The sequence below is a fragment of the Heterodontus francisci genome, chromosome 33 (genome assembly GCF_036365525.1).
Source record: "Heterodontus francisci isolate sHetFra1 chromosome 33, sHetFra1.hap1, whole genome shotgun sequence".
Lineage (NCBI taxonomy): Eukaryota > Metazoa > Chordata > Chondrichthyes > Heterodontiformes > Heterodontidae > Heterodontus > Heterodontus francisci.
This window is the reverse complement of record NC_090403.1, coordinates 56488413-56508779: the sequence shown is the minus strand read 5'-3', so window position 1 is coordinate 56508779 and position 20367 is coordinate 56488413. Positions and strand designations below refer to the sequence as shown.

Sequence of the window (20367 nt, the reverse complement as noted above, 5' to 3'; positions counted from 1 at the left end):
TTTCACTTCTTTAATCGTTCCTCTGGGGCCAGGATATTTCCTCGCTGCACATTCCTCAACAGGGTAAGAATCAGCGTGTGGAGTTTCCTGGGCCCCTCTGGTGCACTGTGCCTGCCTGTTAGAAAATCTGTTTCCAGAGGAGGAGCGCAAAAACTTTGAAAGTAATCTTGTTGGGAAGGGTTGCACCTGTTTTATGAACAGGAATAAGCCTTGGGGAGAAAAGCCAAATCTTTTTTGTGTATCAGTGCGAGAGCTTGTCAACATAACCCTGTGGCAACATGTATAAAAATTGATAATGATTTACAACCAGATCATTCCTGGTAAATCTCAAAGTTCTGCCATTAATCATAGTAACTCCCCGATGTACTAGAACTTGGAATTTATCCCCGTGTATTCCTCTTTCCTCTCAGAAATATATTGACTCATGCTGGTTCTACAGATTCGACAGCCTCCAACACTTTTCCTTAATGGCTATTCTGTGGCTTTGTGGGTAATATGCTTGTTACAGGTTGTGGGTTCAAGCTTCATTCCAGAGAATTGAGTACAAACCTGTGCTGAAACTCCACTGCAATACCTGAGGAAATGCTGCACTGTCAGAGGTGCCAACTTTTGAATGAGACTTTAAACTGAGGCCCTGTCTGCCCTCTCAGGTGGATGTATAAAATCCCATTGCACTATTTTGAAGCAAAGGGAGTTCTCCCCAGTGTTCTGGCCAATATTTACCCTGAACCAATATCGCTAAAAAAAAATGATCCAGTCATTATCACATTGCTGTTTCTGGGATCTTGCTGTACACAAATTGCTGCCACATTTCCTACACTACAACAGTGACTACACTTAAAAATACTTCATTAGCTGTAAAGCACTTTGGGACATCCGGGAGTTGTGAAAGGCTCTACGTAAATGCAGTTTTTCTTTCTTTATGCATTATATGTCACTGTAGACAGTGCAGGATGCAATCTCGGCCGCCCCTACTATGTCCCCACACAGTGTTCTATTTTCACAAGCTCTTTAACTCACCGATAACAGCTGTTTTTTTTTGGAATGAACCAGCATGCCACACAAGGTACAGGAGTGTAGGTGTTATTTTGATGATGTAATAACCCAGCCAATGTGAGTTCATTATCCCAATAGGGATGGTCTAGTATTTGAATTTAGTTTTTTAAATAAATCTGGATATAAACAGTTATGATCAGTGATTGTTGTAAAACCCATCTGGTTCGCTAATGTCATTTAGGAAGGAAATCTGCCCTCCTTACCCAGTCTGGCCTACATGTGACTCCAGACCCACAGCAATGTAGTTGATTCTTAAATGCCCTCTGACAAGATAATCAGTGTATTCGACTGGAAACTTGGTGAAAAAAGACCGACCATCGTACACTCACAAAAACAAGAAATGGACAATAAGCACAATACCAGCATTGAGCACATCCTGAGAATGAATAAAAACAACTCAGCAGCAATTTTCTTTTCTTTTTTCAATGCTCTGTTAAGAATGAAATAAAAATTGTTGTACTTACTGAATTTTACCATGAGTTTTTGAACTCTTAGCCATTGTGTTGTGGCCTAAAATCTCCTGCGTTGTCACCATCTCAATCCTGTGCTCCAAGTGGCTCGCAATGGTAGCAGCTGCTGGAGAAGGTGTTCAGTCAAACCATGTGGATCAAGTCTATTAACATCAGAACTCAGCAGGTGTTGAATCCACTGTCACCATCACTGCAAGGTGATAGTCTCTAGTTTTGGGTTGGGGGTGTGGGTAGATAAGCATGCAGTAGCCCCCTACTCCCCAGCAATGATACTTGAGAACGTTAGGTTGCTGTGCGCTGGATAAAGGGGGAAAAAACATATCCAACGTCACCCTCATCCTGATGGCCAACTTTGTGTGCGGCTGCATCAAACTGTGCACAGAACCCCAGTATGCAAACACCAAGTGTCACTACATGCTGAGGTTCTACCTGTCCCCGGTGTTGCGAAGGATGGGCCTGGTCACATTGCCGTGGAATGCTCCATCCAGTTGGACCGTGCCGTACCACCTATCCTTCATGGAGCAGTTTCTGTGGAACAACACCTTTGACCACCAATCCATCAGGCAGTGGTCTGCACGGAATGTCCTCAAGACCCTACGGGAAAAGGAAACGGTGGATCCTGTCGGATGGTTCCTCGAGCAGACTGCCAAAGTCATTTGGCGGAATGCCTCATCACCAGAACTTTCAAACAAGCACCAAGACGTAGCTTGGCCGGTGGTGAGAAGGGCCCTCCCCATCAGATCCTTCCTGCACGCCCAGAGTCTCACCCCCTCTCTGCACGCTGCCCCCTCTGTGATGGGGAAGAGACTGTTGTCCACTGCCTTCTGGAATGTGCCTTTGCAAAGCAGGTGTGGAAAGAGATGCAGTGTTTTTTGTCAAGGTTCATCCCAAGCAGCTCTGTAACACAGGAGTCTGTGCTCTACGGGCTGTTCCCAGGGACGTACACCAAGATAAACATCAACTGCTGCTGCAGGACCATCAATTCAGTGAAAGACACTCTTTGGTCTGCCCGAAACTTGCTGGTCTTCCAGTGCAAAGAGTTGTCCACGACCGAGTGTTGCAGACTGGCACATTCCAAGGTCCAGGACTACGTGCTAAGGGACGCACTAAAGCTTGGGGCAGCCTCAGCAAAGGCTCAATGGGGAAAGGCCACTGTGTAAGGTCCTCCCACCATAGTGAACCGAGGGGCTGGACCCATGGGAAACTCCTCGGGCTGTATACACCTGAGAATGTTTTTGCTGTGTAATGCAAATGTTCATTGCACGTAAAATGGAATGGCAAGAGTTGTGAGGAAACTCACATTCTGTATCGAAGGACTCTGATCTCCATTGCACTTTCTAACATGTCAAGTTTGAACTGTATTGTAATATATTTTTTACAGATTTTTATGCATAAAGTATATTTTTGGAAAAAAAAGGTTTGGTTGCTGTGCAATGACCTACATTGGGGATGATGGGCAGGAATTGTCTCTGCAATTCTCACGAAAACATTTTTTCATTAAACTTTGTAATGAAAATTAACGCATGATTTCTAACACAGTGGGGAGAAGCTACTCACCTTGGTCAGGAAGCTCTAGACGGGAGGGAGAATTAGACGGTTTAGCCGAACCACATTCCTAAGGGTCTGAGTAACTGCCTTACAAATGACTGTTTTCTTTCTATTTATTCTGGGGGGATGGGTGTCACAGGCAGGGCCACATTTACTGTTCAACCCTAGTTTTCCCTGAGAAGGTGGTGGGGAACCTTCTTGTAGTGATTGTTTCAATGGTTAAGTAGTGCACTGGGCTGCTTCAGAGGGTGTGGTACTATAGCCACAAGTAGGGCAGAATGTACCAAGGTGCCTGCAGGTTCCTTTGTCTGAAGAACCTCAGTGAACCAATTGGATTTTACAATAATGACAGCAGATTTTTTGGTGCCAGCCCAGAAATGTATTTATTAAATCATCTCACACCTTGCTCGTGTGAGATTCAAACTCTCAAACAATGGGTCGCTTCTCAGGGAAACCAGGGTTGAGCAGTAAATGTGGCCCTGCCTGTGACACCCACACCTCCACAATAAATAGAAAGAAAACTGTCATTCTTAAGCCAGTTACTCAGAGCTATAGGAATGTGGTTCAGTGAAAACGTGTTGCAGCTGATTCTCCCTCCCTTTGAGAGAGCAGCTTCCTGAACAAAGAGAGTGGCTTCCCATTGAGGCCAGAAATTGTCCACCAGTACACTGCCATACAGCAGGAACAGCAGGTCCTCTGCACTATCAGGGGAAAACAACAGCAGCAGCTAGAGCAGTGGCACCACGGCTGGCACTGTTGTTCAGCAGGGAGGGACAAAGCACAGAAGAGCAGTAGTTATAGGGGACTCTATAGTCAGGGGCACAGATAGTTTAGTTTAGAGATACAGCACTGAAACAGGCCCTTCGGCCCACCGAGTCTGTGCCAATCATCAACCACCCATTTTATACTAATCCTACACTAATTCCACATTACTACCACATCCCCACCTGTCCCTATATTTCCCTACCACCTACCTATACTAGGGGCAATTTATAAAGGCCAATTAACCTATCAACCTGCAAGTCTTTGGCATGTGGGAGGAAACCGGAGCACCCGGAGGAAACCCACGCAGACACAGGGAGAACTTGCAAACTCCACACAGGCAGTACCCAGAATTGAACCCGGGTCGCTGGAGCTGTCAGGCTGCGGTGCTAACCACTGCGCCACTGTGCCGCCCTCTTCTGTGGACATGAAAGAGACTCTAGGATGGTATGTTGCCTCCCTGGTGCCAGGGTCAAGGATGTCTCTGAACGGGCAGCGGTCATTCTAAAGGGGGAGGGTGAACAGCCAGAGGTTGTGGTACACATCCGTACCAACGACATAGGCAGGAACAGTGATGAGGTCCTGCAGGGGGAGTTTAGGGATTTAACGAGCAATTTAAAAGACAGGACCTCTAGGGTTGTAATCTCAGGATTACTCCCTGTGCCACGTGCCAGTGAGGCTAGAAATAGGAAGATAGTGCAGCTAAACACGTGGCTGAACAGCTGGTGTAGGAGAGTTTCAGATATCTGGACCATTGGGATCTCTTCAGGGACAGATGGGACCTGTACAAGAAGGATGGGTTGCATCTAAACTGGAGGGGCACAAATATCCTGGCTGCGAGGTTTGCTAGCGTCACTCGGGAGGGTTTAAACTAGTGTGGCAGGGGGGTGGGAACCAGAGCAGTAGGTCAGCAGGTGAAATAACAGAGGGGGAACGAGTAAATAAGGCCAGGAAGACTGAGAGGAAGAGCAGGCAGGTAGAATATAACAGGTAAGGCAGATGAACTTAGAGCTTGGATTAGTACTTGGAACTATGATGTTGTTGCTATTACAGAGACTTGGTTGAGGGAAGGACAGGATTGGCAGCTAAATGTTCCGGGATTTAGAAGCTTCAGGCAGGATAGAGGGGGATGTAAAAGGGGTGGGGGAGTTGCATTACTTGTTAAGGAGAATATCACAGTTGTACTGCGGGAGGACACCTCGGAGGGGTCATGCAGCGAGGCAATATGGGTGGAGCTCAGGAATAGGAAGGGTGCAGTCACGATGTTGGGGGTTTTCTACAGGCCTCCCAACAGCCAGCGGGAGGTAGAGGAGCAGATATGTAGACAGATTTTGGAAGGATGTAAAGGTAACAGGGTTGTAGTGGTGGGTGATTTTAACTTCCCCTATATTGACTAAGACTCATTTAGTGCTAGGGGCTTGGATGGGGCAGAATTTGTAAGGAGAATCCAGGAGAGCTTCTTGAAACAATATGTAGATAGTCCAACTAGGGAAGGGGCCGTACTGGACCTGGTATTGGGGAATGAGCCCAGCCAGGTGGTCGAAGTTTCAGTGGGGGAGCATTTCGGGAACAGTGACCATAATTCCATAAGTTTTAAGGTACTTGTGGATAAGGATAAGAGTAGTCCTCGGGTGAAGGTGCTAAATTGGGGGAAGGCTAATTATAACAATATTAGGCAGGAACTGAAGAATTTAGATTGGGGGCGGCTGTTTGAGGGTAAATCAACATCTGACATGTGGGAGTCTTTCAAACGTCAGTTGATTAGAATCCAGGACCAGCATGTTCCTGTGAGGAAGAAGGATAAGTTTGGCAAGTTTCGGGAACCTTGGATAACGAGGGATGTCGTGAGCCCAGTTAAAAAGAAAAAGGAAGCATTCGTAAGGGCTAGAAGGCTGGGAACAGACGAAGCCCTTGAGGAATATAAAGAAAGTAGGAAGGAACTTAAGCAAGGAGTCAGGAAGGCTAAAAGGGGTCATGAAAAGTCATTGGCAAACAGGATTAAGGAGAATCCCAAGGCTTTTTATACGTATATAAAGAGCAAGAGGGTAACCAGGGAAAGGGTTGGCCCACTCAAGGACAGAGGGGAGAATCTATGTGTGGAGCCAGAGGAAATGGGCGAGGTACTAAATGAGTACTTTGCATCAGTATTCACCAAAGAGAAGGACTTGGTGGATGATGAGTCTAGGGAAGGGAGTGTAGATAGTTTGGGTCATGTTGTTATCAAAAAGGAGGAGGTGTTGGGCGTCTTGCAAAGCATTAAGGTAGATAAGTCCCTAGGGCCTGATGTGATCTACCCTAGAATACTGAGGGAGGCCAGGGAAGAAATTGCTGGGGCCTTGACAAAAATCTTTGTATCCTCATTGGCTACAGGTGAGGTCCCAGAGGACTGGAGAATAGCCAATGTTGTTCCTTTGTTTAAGAAGGGTAGCAAGGATAATCCAGGAAATTAAAGGCCAGTGAGCCTTACGTCAGTGGTAGGGAAATTATTAGAGAGGATTCTTCGGGACAGGATTTACTCCCATTTGGAAACAAATGAACTTATTAGCGAGAGGCAGCATGGTTTTGTGAAAGGGAGGTCGTGTCTCACTAATTTGATTGAGTTTTTTGAGGAAGTGACAAAGATGATTGATGAAGGAAGGGCAGTGGATGTTATCTATATGGACTTTAGTAAAGCATTTGACAAGGTCCCTCATGGCAGACTGGTACAAAAGGTGAAGTTACACGGGATCAGAGGTGAGCTGGCAAGATGTATACAGAACTGGCTCAGTCATAGAAGACAGAGGGTAGCAGTGGAAGGGTGTTTTTCTGAATGGAGGGATGTGACTAGTGGTGTTCCACAGGGATCAGTGCTGGGACCTTTGCTCTTTGTAGTATATATAAATGATTTGGAGGAAAATGTAGCTGATCTGATTAGTAAGTTTGTGGACGACACAAAGGTTGGTGGAGTTGCGGATAGTCTTGAAGATTGTCTGAGGGTACAGCAGGATGTAGATCGGTTGGAGACTTGGGCGGAGAAATGGCAGATGGAGTTTAATTCGGACAAATGTGAGGTAATGCATTTTGGAAGGTCTAATGCAGGTGGGAGGTATACAGTAAATGGCAGAACCCTTAGGAGTATTGACAGGCAGAGAGATCTGGGCGTACAGGTCCACAGGTCACTGAAAGTGGCAATGCAGGTGGATAAGGTAGTCAAGAAGGCATACGGCATGCTTACCTTCATTGGTCGGGGCATAGAGTGTAAAAATTGGCAAGTCATGCTGCAGCTGTACAGAACCTTAGTTAGGCCACACTTAGAATATTACGTGCAATTCTGGTCGCCACACTACCAGAAGGACGTGGAGGCTTTGGAGAAGGTACAGAAGAGGTTTACCAGGATGTTGCCTGGTCTGGAGGGAATTAGCTATGAGGAGAGGTTGGATAAACTCGGATTGTTTTCACTGGAACGACAGAGGTGGAGGGGCGACATGATAGAGGTTTACAAATTTATGAGTGGCATGGACATAGTGGATAGTCAGAAGCTTTTTCCTAGTGTGGAAGAGTCAGTTACTAGGGGACATAGATTTAAGGTGCGAGGGGCAAAGTTTAGAGGGGATGTGCGAGGTAAGTTCTTTACACAGAAGGTGGTGAGTGCCTGGAACTTGCTGCCGGGGGAGGTGGTGGAAGCAGGTACGATAGCGACGTTTAAGAGGCATCTTGACAAATATATGAATAGGATGGGAATAGAGGGATACGGTCCCTGGAAGTGCAGACGGTTTTAGTTTAGGCAGGCATCAAGATTGGCGCAGGCTTGGAGGGCCGAATGGCCTGTTCCTGTGCTGTACTGTTCTTTGTTCTTTGTTCTTTGTGCTTATTACTGCAGTTCATGGTGTAGGGGATAGTAACCAAAATGGAGTGGAGAAAACTGGCCGAGTAGCCAGAGTGCATCCAGGAAAATGTGAGAGTCACTCTCCGTCTCTGATGGCGTTGTGTACAATGGTGTTTCAGAAACTTATAGTCACACAGGTTAGATACAGAGTAAAGCTCCCTCTACACTGTCCCCATCAAACACTCCCAGGACAGGTACAGCACGGGGTTAGATACAGAGTAAAGCTCCCTCTACACTGTCCCCATCAAACACTCCCCAGGACAGGTACAGCACGGGGTTAGATACAGAGTAAAGCTCCCTCTACACTGTCCCTGAAAAGAGACGATCCAACTATATAATACTTCCTGCGGCCCTGGATTAAGAATGCCTAAAGTAAATGTTGTATTTAGTGTTTGGACAAGTCTCATACACAAGAATGTGAAACGAGTGACAGGTCACACTTACCCGAAGGGAGAGCCATTTGTTTCTGACTTAAACTGCCATGTGATGTTTGATAGCCATCAGAGGTCGCAGCAGAGAGTCTGAAATGTACAGAATGTGTAAAAGTTGTATAATTATTCATTTGGTGTCAGAAGCAAACGGTTCCTCCTGACAGCCATTGTGTCGATGGCCTACAAGCAGCCTTTTTTATGGAAAGCTTCTCATCCTATGTACACTCTCGGTTCTCCAGATCATCACTGATGCCTACACAGGGGATACAATACCAGTCCAGGATAATGAAAACCAATAATCAGTCATTCTGAGTGACACTTATTCAGGCCAGTGGTTAATGAGCTTCCTGTAAAACTCTTTCACCATTCTGTTACAAGCCAGCTGTGTAATAATCTCTGGCCATCCCATTACCGAACCTCCACTTAAACTCTTTACGTGCATCAATAACAATGTTCCATTCACAAATTCTGTTTTTCATCAACAACTAACAACAACTTAGATTTATACAATGCCTTTAACGTGATAAAACATCCCAAGGTGCCTCACAGGGACATTGTAAATAAAATTTGACACCAAGCCAAGGTCGCATAAACAGATCTTAGGTCAGACGACCAAAAGTTTCATCAAAGGAGCATCTTAAAGGAGGAAAGCTAGGCGGAGAGGTGGAAGGAATTCACCAACGGCGGACAAATTAAACTCAAAGATGCTCAAAAGGCCAGAATTAGAGGAGAGCAGAGATCACCAAGAGTTGTAAGGCTGGATGGGGGTTTCAGGGGCTGGAGGAGGTTGTGAGGCTGGAGGGGGGTTTCTGGGGCTGGATGGGAGGCTGTGAGGCTGGAGGGGGTTGTGAGGCTGAAGGGGGGTTTCTGGGGCTGGAGGGGGTTGTGAGGCTGGAGGGGGGTTTCTGGGGCTGGAGGAGGTTGTGAGGCTGGAGGGGGGTTTCTGGGGAGGGATGGGAGGATGTGAGGCTGGAGGGGGTTGTGAGGCTGAAGGGGGGTTTCTGGGGCTGGAGGGGGTTGTGAGGCTGGAGGGGGGTTTCTGGGACGAGGGGGTTTCTGGGGCTGGAGGAGGTCGTGAGGCTGAAGGGGGGGTTCTGGGGCTGGAGGGGGGGTTTCTGGGGCTGGAGGGGGTTGTGAGGCTGGAGGGGGTTTTCTGGGGCTGGAGGGGGTTGTGAGGCTGGAGGGGGGTTTCTGGGGCTGGAGGAGGTTGTGAGGCTGAAGGGGGGTTTCTGGGGCTGGAGGGGGTTGTGAGGCTGGAGGGGGGTTTCTGGGGATGGAGGAGGTTGTGAGGCTGGAGGGGGTTGTGAGGCTGGAGGGGGGTTTCTGGGGCTGGAGGGGGTTGTGAGGCTGAAGGGGGGTTTCTGGGGCTGGAGGGGGGTTTCTGGGGATGGAGGGGGTTGTGAGGCTGGAGGGGGGTTTCTGGGGCTGGAGGAGGTTGTGAGGCTGGAGGGGGGTTTCTGGGGCTGGAGGGGGTTGTGAGGCTGGAGGGGGGTTTCTGGGGCTGGAGGAGGTTGTGAGGCTGGAGGGGGGTTTCTGGGGCTGGAGGGGGTTGTGAGGCTGGAGGGGGGTTTCTGGGGCTGGAGGAGGTTGTGAGGCTGGAGGGGGTTGTGAGGCTGGAGGGGGGTTTCTGGGGCTGGAGGGGGGTTGTGAAGCTGGAGGGGGGTTTCTGGGGCTGGAGGGGGGTTGTGAGGCTGGAGGGGTGTTTCTGGGGCTGGAGGGGGGTTGTGAGGCTGGAGGGGTGTTTCTGGTACTGGAGGGGGTTGTGAGGCTGAAGGGGGGATTCTGGGGCTGGAGGAGGTTGTGAGGCTGGAGGGAGTTTTCTGGGGCTGGAGGGGGTTGTGAGGCTGGAGGGGTGTTTCTGGGGCTGGAGGGGGTTGTGAGGCTGGAGGGGGGTTTCTGGGGCTGGAGGGGGTTGTGAGGCTGGAGGGGGGTTTCTGGGGCTGGAGGGGGGTTTCTGGGGCTGGAGGAGGTTGTGAGGCTGGAGGGGGGTTTCTGGGGCTGGAGGGGGTTGTGAGGCTGGAGGGGGGTTTCTGGGGCTGGAGGGGGGTTTCTGGGGCTGGAGGGGGCTGTGAGGCTGGAGGGGGGTTTCTGGGGCTGGAGGGGGGTTTCTGGGGCTGGAGGAGGTTGTGAGGCTGGAGGGAGTTTTCTGGGGCTGGAGGGGGCTGTGAGGCTGGAGGGGGGTTTCTGGGGCTGGAGGGGGGTTTCTGGGGCTGGAGGAGGTTGTGAGGCTGGAGGGAGTTTTCTGGGGCTGGAGGGGGTTGTGAGGCTGGAGGGGAGTTTCTGGGGCTGGAGGGGGTTGTGAGGCTGGAGGGGGGTTTCTGGGGCTGGAGGGGGTTGTGAGGCTGGAGGGAGGTTTCTGGGGCTGGAGGGGGTTGTGAGGCTGGAGGGGGGTTTCTGGGGCTGGAGGGGGTTGTGAGGCTGGAGGGGTGTTTCTGGGGCTGGAGGGGGTTGTGAGGCTGGAGGGGGGTTTCTGGGGCTGGAGGGGGTTGTGAGGCTGGAGGGGGGTTTCTGGGGCTGGAGGGGGTTGTGAGGCTGGAGGGGGGTTTCTGGGGCTGGAGGGGGGTTGTGAGACTGGAGGGGGGTTTCTGGGGCTGGAGGGGGGTTGTGAGACTGGAGGGGGGGTTTCTGGGGCTGGAGGGGTTTACACAGATCGGGAGGGGTGCTTACTGCTCCTTGCCTTTATCTTTGTGCCATTTTTCTGTTTGTTGGAACAACCTGAATCCTCTCCTGCTGTGTTGTGTCTGTGAATCGAAGGTGCTGCTCTCTCTGAATTACAATGAAATTACACTGCAGGAACAGGGTATTCAGCCCAACTGGTCTGTGCCAGTGTTTATGCTCGGCACAAACTTCCTCCCATCCTATCAGCATATCCTACTATTCCTTTCTCCCTCATGTGTTTATTCAGCTTCTCCTTAAATACTATTCATCTCAACCACTCCCTGTGGTAGTGAGTTCCACATTCTACAGATGAACATATGAACTAGAAGCAGAAGTCGGCCATTCAGCTCCTTGAGCCTGCTCTGCTATTCAATAAGATCATGGCTGATCTGTTTGTGTCTTGAATTCCACACTCCCATCTACCCCCGATAACCTTTGATCCCCTTGCCGAACAAAAATCTATCTACCTCCGCCTTAAAACTATTCAATGACCCCGCCTCCACCATCTTCTGAGGCAGAGAGTTCCAAAGTCGCACAACCCTCTGAGAGAAAAAATTTCTCCTCATCTCTGTCCTAAAAGGGCAACCCCTAATTTTAAAACAGTGCTCCCTAGTTCTGGATTCACCCACATGGGGAAACATCCTTTCCACATCCACCTGGTCAAGACCGTTCAGGATCTTATAAACTTCAATCAAGTCTCCCCACACTCTTCTAAACTCCAGTGAAAACAAGCCCAGTCTGTCCAACCTTTCCTCATAAGACAACCCGCTCATTCCAGGTATCAATCTAGTAAACCTCCTCTGAACCGCCTCCAATACATTTACAGCCTTCCTTAAATAAGGAGACCAAAACTGTACACAGTATTCGAGATGTGGTCTCACCAATGCCCTGTATAACTGAAGCATAACATTCTTATTTTTATTTTCAATTCCTCTCATAATAAAGGATAGCATTCCACTAGCCTTCTTTATTATATATTATTATATGTTATTTATATCTGCTGTACCAGTCACCACCATCACCATCCTCGGGTATGTCCTGTCCCACCGGCAGGAAAGACCCAGCAGAGGTGGCAGCACAGTGGTATACAATAGGAAGGGAGTTGCCCTGGGAGTCCTCAACATTGACTCCGGACCCCATGAAGTTTCATGGCATCAGGTCAAACATGGGCAAGGAAACGCCCTGCTGATTACCACCTACCGCCCTCCCTCAGCTGATGAATCAGTACTCCTCCATGTTGAATACCAACTGGAGGAAGCACTGAGGGTGGCAAGGGCGCAGAATGTACTCTGGGTGGGGGACGTCAATGTCCATCACCAAGAGTGGCTCGGTAGCACCACTACTGACTGAGCTGGCTGAGTCCTAAAGGACACAGCTGCTAGACTGGATCTGCGGCAGGTGGTGAGGGAACCAAGAAGAGGGAAAAACATATTTGACCTCGTCCTCACCAATCTGCCTGCCGCAGATGCATCTGTCCATGACAGTATTGGTAGGAGTGAGCACCACACAGTCCTTGTGGAGACGAAGTCCCGCCTTCACATTGAGGTTACCGTCCATTGTGTTGTGTGGCACTATCACCGTGCAAAATGGGATAGATTTCAAACAGATCTAGCAATGCAAAACTGGGCATTCATGAGGCGCTGTGGGCCATCAGCAGCAGCAGAATTGTATTCAACCACAATCAGTAACCTCATGGCCCGGCATATCCCCCACTCTACCATTACCATCAAGCCAGGAGACCAACCCTGGTTCAATGAAGAGTGCAGGAGGGCATGCCAGGAGCAGCACCAGGCAGACCTCAAAATGAGCTGTCAACCTGATGAAGCTACAACAGAGGACTACGTGCATGCCAAACTGCGTAAGCAGCATGCGATAGACAGAGCTAAGCGATCCCGTAACCAACGGATCAGATCTAAGCTCTGCAGTCCTGCCACATCCAGCCGTGAATGGTGGTGGACAATTAAATAACTAACCGGAAGAGGTGGCTCCACAAATATCCCCATCCTCAATGATGGGGGAGCCCAGCACATCAGTCCACAAATATTCATTCCCTCCACCACTGACGCACAGTGGCAGCAGTGTGTACCATCGACAAGATGCACTGCAGCAACGCACCAAGGCTCCTTAGACAGCACCTTCCAAACCCGCAACCTCTACCACTTAGAAGGACAAGAAGAGCAAATGCATGGGAACACCACCACTGGAAAATTCCCCTCCAAGTCACACACCATCCTGACTTGGAACTATATCGCCATTCCTTCACTGTCGCTGGGTCAAAATCCTGGAACTCCCTTCCTAACAGCACTGTGGGTGTACCTACCCCACATGGACTGCAGCGGTTCAAGAAGGCAGCTCACCACCACCTTCCAAGGGCAATTAGGGATGGGCAATAAATTCTGGCCTAGCCAGCGACACCCAGATCCCATGAATGAAAAATAAACCTGTATTATAGCTTTTAGTTAGCACTCTCTGGGTAACCAGTCCCTGGTTTCTCCTGAATTCTCTATTGGAATTATTAGTGACTGTTTTCTATTTATTCCCCATAGTTCTCGTCTCCCCCCATATGAGGAAACATTTTCTCTATGTCTACTCTATGAAATTCTTTCATTTCAAACATCTCTATTAGGTCGCCCCTCTAGAAAAAAGAGCCCCAGCCTGTTCACACTTTCCTGATAGTTTCAGTTCTGAACATCCTTGACACACTGAAGGATAAATGAGAGATGCCCTGCCTACTGTGGAACTGTGAGCCACGAAGAGCAGGAAGATCCCGGGTTGATTCCTTGTCTGTTCTGCATTGTATAACCTCACCTGAAGCAATAGATGGAGTATTTTGACCCCCGGTTGGGCAATGCCTCGAATTTAAAATCCTCATCCTTTTGTTCAAATCCCTCCGTTGCCTCACTCCTCCCTATCTCTGTAACCTCCTCCAGCCCCACAACCCTCCCTATCTCTGTAACCTCCTCCAGCCCTACAACCCTCCCTATCTCTGTAACCTCCTCCAGCCCCACAACCCTCCCTATCTCTGTAACCTCCTCCAGCCCTACAACCCTCCCTATCTCTGTAACCTCCTCCAGCCCTACAACCCTCCCGATCTCTGTAACCTCCTCCAGCCCTACAACCCTCCCTATCTCTGTAACCTCCTCCAGCCCTACAACCCTCCCTATCTCTGCAACCTCCTCCAGCCCTACAACCCTCCGAGATCTCTGTAACCTCCTCCAGCCCTACAACCCTCCGAGATCTCTGTAACCTCCTCCAGCCCTACAACCCTCCCTATCTCTGTAATCTCCTCCAGCCCTACAACCCTCCCTATCTCTGTAACTTCCTCCAGCCCCACAACCCTCCCTATCTCTGTAACCTCCTCCAGCCCTACAACCCTCCGAGATCTCTGTAAACTCCTCCAGCCCTACAACCCTCCCTATCTCTGTAACCTCCTCCAGCCCTACAACCCTCCCTATCTCTGTAACCTCCCCCAGCCCTACAACCCTCCGAGATCTCTGTGCTCCTCCAATTCTGGCCTCTTGAGTGTCCCCCATTTCCATCGCTCCACCATTGGTGGCCGTGCCTTGAGTTGCCATGACCCATGCTTTGGAATTCCCGCTCTGCCTCTCCTCCTTTTAAGACGCTCATTAAACCCACACTATGATCAATCTTTCGGTAACTGTCCTAATATCTCCTTTTGTGGCTTGTGTCACATTTTGTTTGATTTATGCTCTTGGGAAGCGCCTTGGGATGTTTTACCACATTGAAGGCGCTATATAAATGCAAGTTGTTGTGCTTGCATAACCAACCCCTCCCCCAGGGCTGAAGAAGAAATACCTCAGGCATGGATCCCCTGACCGTCCCTGATCTCTATCCAGTGATCTTGAAGCCTGCTGGATAGTGTGTGCGTTAATGTCTGGTGAAGATAAGATCAGCCTCAGGTGTGAGACCCTCCATAGTTGAATAGCTTTCCAACAGTGACTGTCCAGGCTCAAATGTAAAGAATGACTACTTGAGCTGAATGCAGAAAACGAGTAAGCCAGCAAATTCAGTCCTTTCAGCAGGGAAGGGGAAGGAATTGGAAAAAAGTCACAAAGAAAAATTCAAATATCAGAAAATTATGACTAATACTTAGAGAAAAGATATATAGCATAAAGGCCACGTTAAATTCCTCGGACATGGGAATAGTGGAATCTCAGTCCTTACCTGCCCTCCTCTCTGTCCAGGAGACTGCGGTACATCGCTATCTCTCGCTCCAATCTCATCTTTGTGTTAATCAATAGTTCGTGTTCCCAAACTTGGTGCTCAATGTCTCTCCGGACCTCCTGTAACTCCCCCTCCAGTTCGCGAATCACGGATGCCAGGCCCTTCAGCTGAAACTCGTACCTCTGCTCTGTCACCTGCAGGGAGTTCTCCAAACCTTTCTGCTGTGAGAACACATCAATTCAAAACAGACCTGGAATAGTTCTCATCTCAGGCCATGGATGTAACTTTCTGCCCACAAAAGTGTACGTGTTTTTGTTTTCACAAGATTGTTCATCACAGACATCTCTCTATTTATGTTATATTAGTAAAAGTTTGTAAAAGCTGAGCACACCTTATTTCTGATGATCACGATTTTTCGGATATGCTTTTTATGCAAACACACATAACATTTGAAGAGAAAAAATTTGAGGGCGACGAGAAAAAAGGCAGGGAAATGGGACTAACTGAGAGGCTCTTACAGAGAGCGAGCATGGACATGAGGGGCTGAACAGCCTAATTTTGTGCTGGATTCTATGATACATTCTGTAACGTTCTGATGAAAACTCATCATTGCCGACGTGGGCCCAATTTTAACTCTGCAAGTGGGTAGGTGCAGCACTCCCTCACGACTGACCCTCTGACAGTGCAGCACTCCCTCAGTACTGACCCTCTGACAGTGCAGCGCTCCCTCAGTACTGACCCTCCGACAGTGCAGCACTCCCTCAGTACTGACCCTCTGACAGTGCAGCACTCCCTCAGTACTGACCCTCTGACAGTGCAGCGCTCCCTCACTACTGACCCTCCAACAGGGCAGCGCTCCCTCAGTACTGACCCTCCAACAGTGCAGCACTCCCTCAGTACTGACCCTCCAACAGTGCAGCACTCCCTCAGTACTGACCCTCTGACAGTGCAGCGCTCCCTCACTACTGACCCTCCAACAGTGCAGCACTCCCTCAGTACTGACCCTCTGACAGTGCAGCACTCCCTCAGTACTGACCCACTGACAGTGCTGGGCTCCCTCAGTACTGACCCTCTGACAGTGCAGCACTCCCTCACTACTGACCCTCTGACAGTGCAGCACTCCCTCAGTACTGACCCTCCAACAGTGCAGCACTCCCTCAGTACTGACCCTCCAACAGGGCAGCACTCCCTCAGTACTGACCCTCTGACAGTGCAGCGCTCCCTCACTACTGACCCTCCAACAGTGCAGCACTCCCTCAGTACTGACCCTCTGACAGTGCAGCACTCCCTCAGTACTGACCCTCTGACAGTGCAGCACTCCCTCAGTACTGATCCTCCGACAGTGCAGCGCTCCCTCAGTACTGACCCTCTGACAGTGCAGCACTCCCTCAGGACTGACCCTCAGACAGTGCAGCACTCCCTCAGGACTGACCCTCCGACAGTGCAGCACTCCCTCAGTACTGAAACTCCGACAGTGCAGCACTCCCTCAGTACTGACCCTCCGACAGTGCAGCACTCCCTCAGTACTGAAACTCCGACAGTGCAGCACTCCCTCAGTACTGAAACTCCAACAGTGCAGCACTCCCTCAGTACTGAAACTCCGACAGTGCAGCACTCCCTCAGTACTGACCCTCTGACAGTGCAGCATTCCCTCAGTATTGACCCTCCAACAGCGCAGCACGCCCTCAGTACTGACCCTCCGACATTGCAGCGCTCCCTCATTACTGTCTCTCCGACAGTGCAGCACTCCCTCAGTACTGACCCTCTGACAGTGCAGCACTCCCTCAGTACTGACCCTCCGACAGTGCAGTGCTCCCTCAGTATTCCCCTCCGACAGTGCAGCACTCCCTCAGTACTGAAACTCCGACAGCGCAGCACGCCCTCAGTACTGACCCTCCGACAGTGCAGCGCTCCCTCATTACTGTCCCTCCGACAGTGCAGCACTCCCTCAGTACTGACCCTCCGACAGTGCAGCATACCTCAATACTGACCCTCCGACAGTGCAGCGCTCCCTCAGTACTGTCCCTCCGACAGTGCAGCTCTCCCTCAGTACTGACACTCCGACAGGGCAGCACTCCCTCAATACTGACTCTCCGACAGTGCAGCACTCCCTCAGTACTGATGCTGTGACAGTCCAGTGTTCCCTCTTTCAGCACCAAGATTCAGCACCCACCTTCAGCCTCTGCTTCTGTACATACACAGTAAGGAAGGTTGTTTAATCTCCTTCCGACATACCTATCCTACCATCTCCATCCTTACAGCTGTTTCCTAATTGTGTTCGGTGTCTTGGCCTCGCCCACTGCTTCTGGCAGACACATTCCGGCTGTAAATCAACCTCTGTATAAGGAAATTCTTCCTGATATAAAACCTTGGTTAGACCACCATGGAGTACAGTGAAAATTTCTAGTGTCCATATTATAAAATGGATATACAGGCACCCCAGAATGTGCAAAAAAGATATCGTAGAATCATACCAGAACTGAGAGGTTATACCTATCAGGAAAGCTTGAACATGCTAGGCCTGTTTTCTCTGGAAATGAGAAGCCTGAGGGGTGACCTGATCGAGGGCTTTAAAATTATGAAGGGATTTGATAGGCTGGACATACAGAAGATGTTTGGAGACCAGAACTCGGGGCCATCAATATAAGACAGTCACTGATAAATCCACCAGGGAATTCAGCAGAAACATCTTTCCCCAGAGACTGCTGAGAATGTGTAACTCGCTCCCACAGGGAGTGGTGAGGTGAATAGTATCCATACATTTAAGGGAAGCTGAGGGAGAAAGGAATAGAAGAATATGCTGATGAGATTCGATGAAGACAGTTGGGAGGAGGGTTAAATGGTGCAACAACATCGGTGTGAACCAGTTGGACTTTCGAGCCTGTTTCCCTGTATAAATGCAATATTGTGCCACGTGATATCTGTTCTAAATGAGCCCTTCACCCTCAGATCCTGTGACCCTATCTGGAAACAGTGCTCTGGCTTTCTGTTCTCTATCCTGTTAACTGGCTTGTACTCCTCTACAAGTCTCTCAGAGAGGTGATTCCTGTCAACAGTGGGGTTCAGTCTTGTTGAACTCCTGTAGATTGCATTTCAGACTATCTAGTGCAGTAGTGAGCAGTAACAGGTCACTGTGTACGGCTAATGTTTAGTCCTGTTAAAACTTCTAGTCAAGTGTGCACTCCTCTTAAGTGCTCCATTAAAAATAAACACAAGCTCTCCTTGTTAAGTGTGCAATGATAAGGGAATTGTTTCTCTTGAGCGGTTCTTTCTCCAGCCCCAAATTGTAATCAACTCAGCTGTTAACTCAGCATTTCTGCATATTTATCGAGGGAGTTCTTATCCTGATGTTCTAACATTGGCATCAACAGACTCACGATCTGTTAGAAACATCAGCAGATTTAGGAACACAAAAAGGGCCAAGGTCGTCCCATAACTTATATTTGTACAGGCTGAAGAGACGGATTTTTAGGAGGCTTTGAAAGTGGGGGGAGCTGTGGTGAGGAGCACTGGTCTAGGAAGAGAGTTGCCATGTCTCGGAGCACAGTGACTGAACATTCTGCCAGAATGTAGACCAAAGGCAGAAGGACAAAGTGAAATAGAACTGGGCATTCCTTCCCTACCCACCCACCTTCTCCCCTTATCCCTCAATCCCACCCACCCACCTTCTCCCCTTATCCCTCAATCCCACCCACCCACCTTCTCCCCTTATCCCTCAATCCCTACCCACCCACCTTCTCCCCTTATCCCTCAATCCCACCCACCCACCTTCTCCCCTTATCCCTCAATCCCACCCACCCACCTTCTCCCCTTATCCCTCAATCCCTACCCACCCACCTTCTCCCCTTATCCCTCAATCCCACCCACCCACCTTCTCCCCTTATCCCTCAATCCCACCCACCCACCTTCTCCCCTTATCCCTCAATCCCACCCACCCACCTTCTCCCCTTATCCCTCAATCCCACGCACCCACCTTCTCCCCTTATCCCTCAATCCCACGCACCCACCTTCTCCCCTTATCCCTCAATCCCACCCACCCACCTTCTCCCCATATCCCTCAATCCCACCCACCCACCTTCTCCCCTTATCCCTCAATCCCACCCACCCACCTTCTCTCCATATCCTTCAGTCTCTCCTCTGGAAACTCATTGGGGAGATGTTCGCATGTGGTGCACATGAGACTGGAGGTGGGTGGAGTGATTGGGACTTGCAAGAGGCTCAAATGACAGCAAACTGTTCAAAACTGATATGGGGTAAGAGCAGAGACAAACACTGGGAGGTGTTCTAAAAAGCATTTAGCTTAGTCCAGGCCCTAAGGGGAAACAGCTCAACTTCCCAAATAATACAGACATGGTCAACAAAGGAGGTGAGAGATAAATTATAACTAAAGGAAAGAGCAAATAAAAATGCAAAGAATAATGTAGATCCAGGGACTGAGAGAGAGAACAACAAAGGAAGAGAAAAAAGATAGTAAGAGTTGCAAAAAGGGATATGAAAAGAAACTTGTGAGGGATATCAAGATCATCACAAAAATGTTTTTGCAATTATATTAGAAGAATAAGGGACATCAAGGCTAATGTGGATCTTTAAAAACAGATGGGTTGGGTGGGGAGGCTAATATTACAAGGAGGGTAACATTCTGGCTTTGCTTGTGGACTATTGATCTCGAGGCCTGCCTTTATGATCCAGAAACATGAGTTCAAATCCCATCATTACAACTTGGAATTTTAAATTTATTACGTAAATCTGGAATTGAAAGCTACTCTCAGTAATGGTGACCATGAAACTACTAGATTGCCTTAAAAACCCATCTGGTTCACTAATGTCCTTTAGGGAAGGAAATCTGCTGTCCATACCTGGTCTGGCACATATGTGACTCCAGACCCACAGCAATGTGGCTGACTCTTAACTGCCCTCTGAAATGGCCCAGCAAGACACTCAGCTATATTCAAGAAGGTGGTACACTCTCACCTTCTCAAGTGTAACAAGGAATAGGCAATAAATGCTGGCTTTGCCAGTGACACCCACATCCTGTGAATGAATTTTTAAAAATTGCAAGTGAAAATAAGGAAATAGCAGACTTTGTCAGTCTTCACAGTCGAGGAAGAGGATAATAATCAATCAAGGACTGGAACTCACTAAAATTAACATAAACAAGCAAATAGTATCAGGAAAAATGACACGAAAGACTGACAAAAATCCCGGGGATCTGATGATTTCTACCCAGGTTTAAAAGGAAGTCGATGAGGAAATTATACATACAAACATACGAATTAGGAGCAGGAGTAGGCCACTTGGCCCCTCAAGCTTATTCCGCCATTTAATAAGATCATGGCTGATCCTATTGTAACACCACATTCCCCCCTACCCCCGATAACCTTTCACCTCCTTG

At 49.0% G+C, this 20367-nt stretch overlaps 2 protein-coding genes across 2 annotated transcripts in view; both read right to left on the bottom strand.

Moving 5' to 3' along the window:
* smarce1 (SWI/SNF related, matrix associated, actin dependent regulator of chromatin, subfamily e, member 1) overlaps nt 1–20367 on the bottom strand; it is a 490930-nt gene that overhangs the window by 112231 nt on the left and 358332 nt on the right. The window lies entirely within an intron of this gene.
* The window catches only part of krt222 (keratin 222), a 44361-nt gene that overhangs the window by 6051 nt on the left and 17943 nt on the right, over nt 1–20367 (bottom strand). Inside the window, exons 3-5 of the mRNA XM_068013032.1 lie at nt 14976–15196; nt 8146–8222; nt 1521–1629 (exon numbers count right to left, since the gene is read on the bottom strand). Of these exons, the coding sequence (XP_067869133.1) occupies nt 1521–1629; nt 8146–8222; nt 14976–15196 (407 nt within the window). The remainder of the gene's footprint in view (nt 1–1520; nt 1630–8145; nt 8223–14975; nt 15197–20367) is intronic.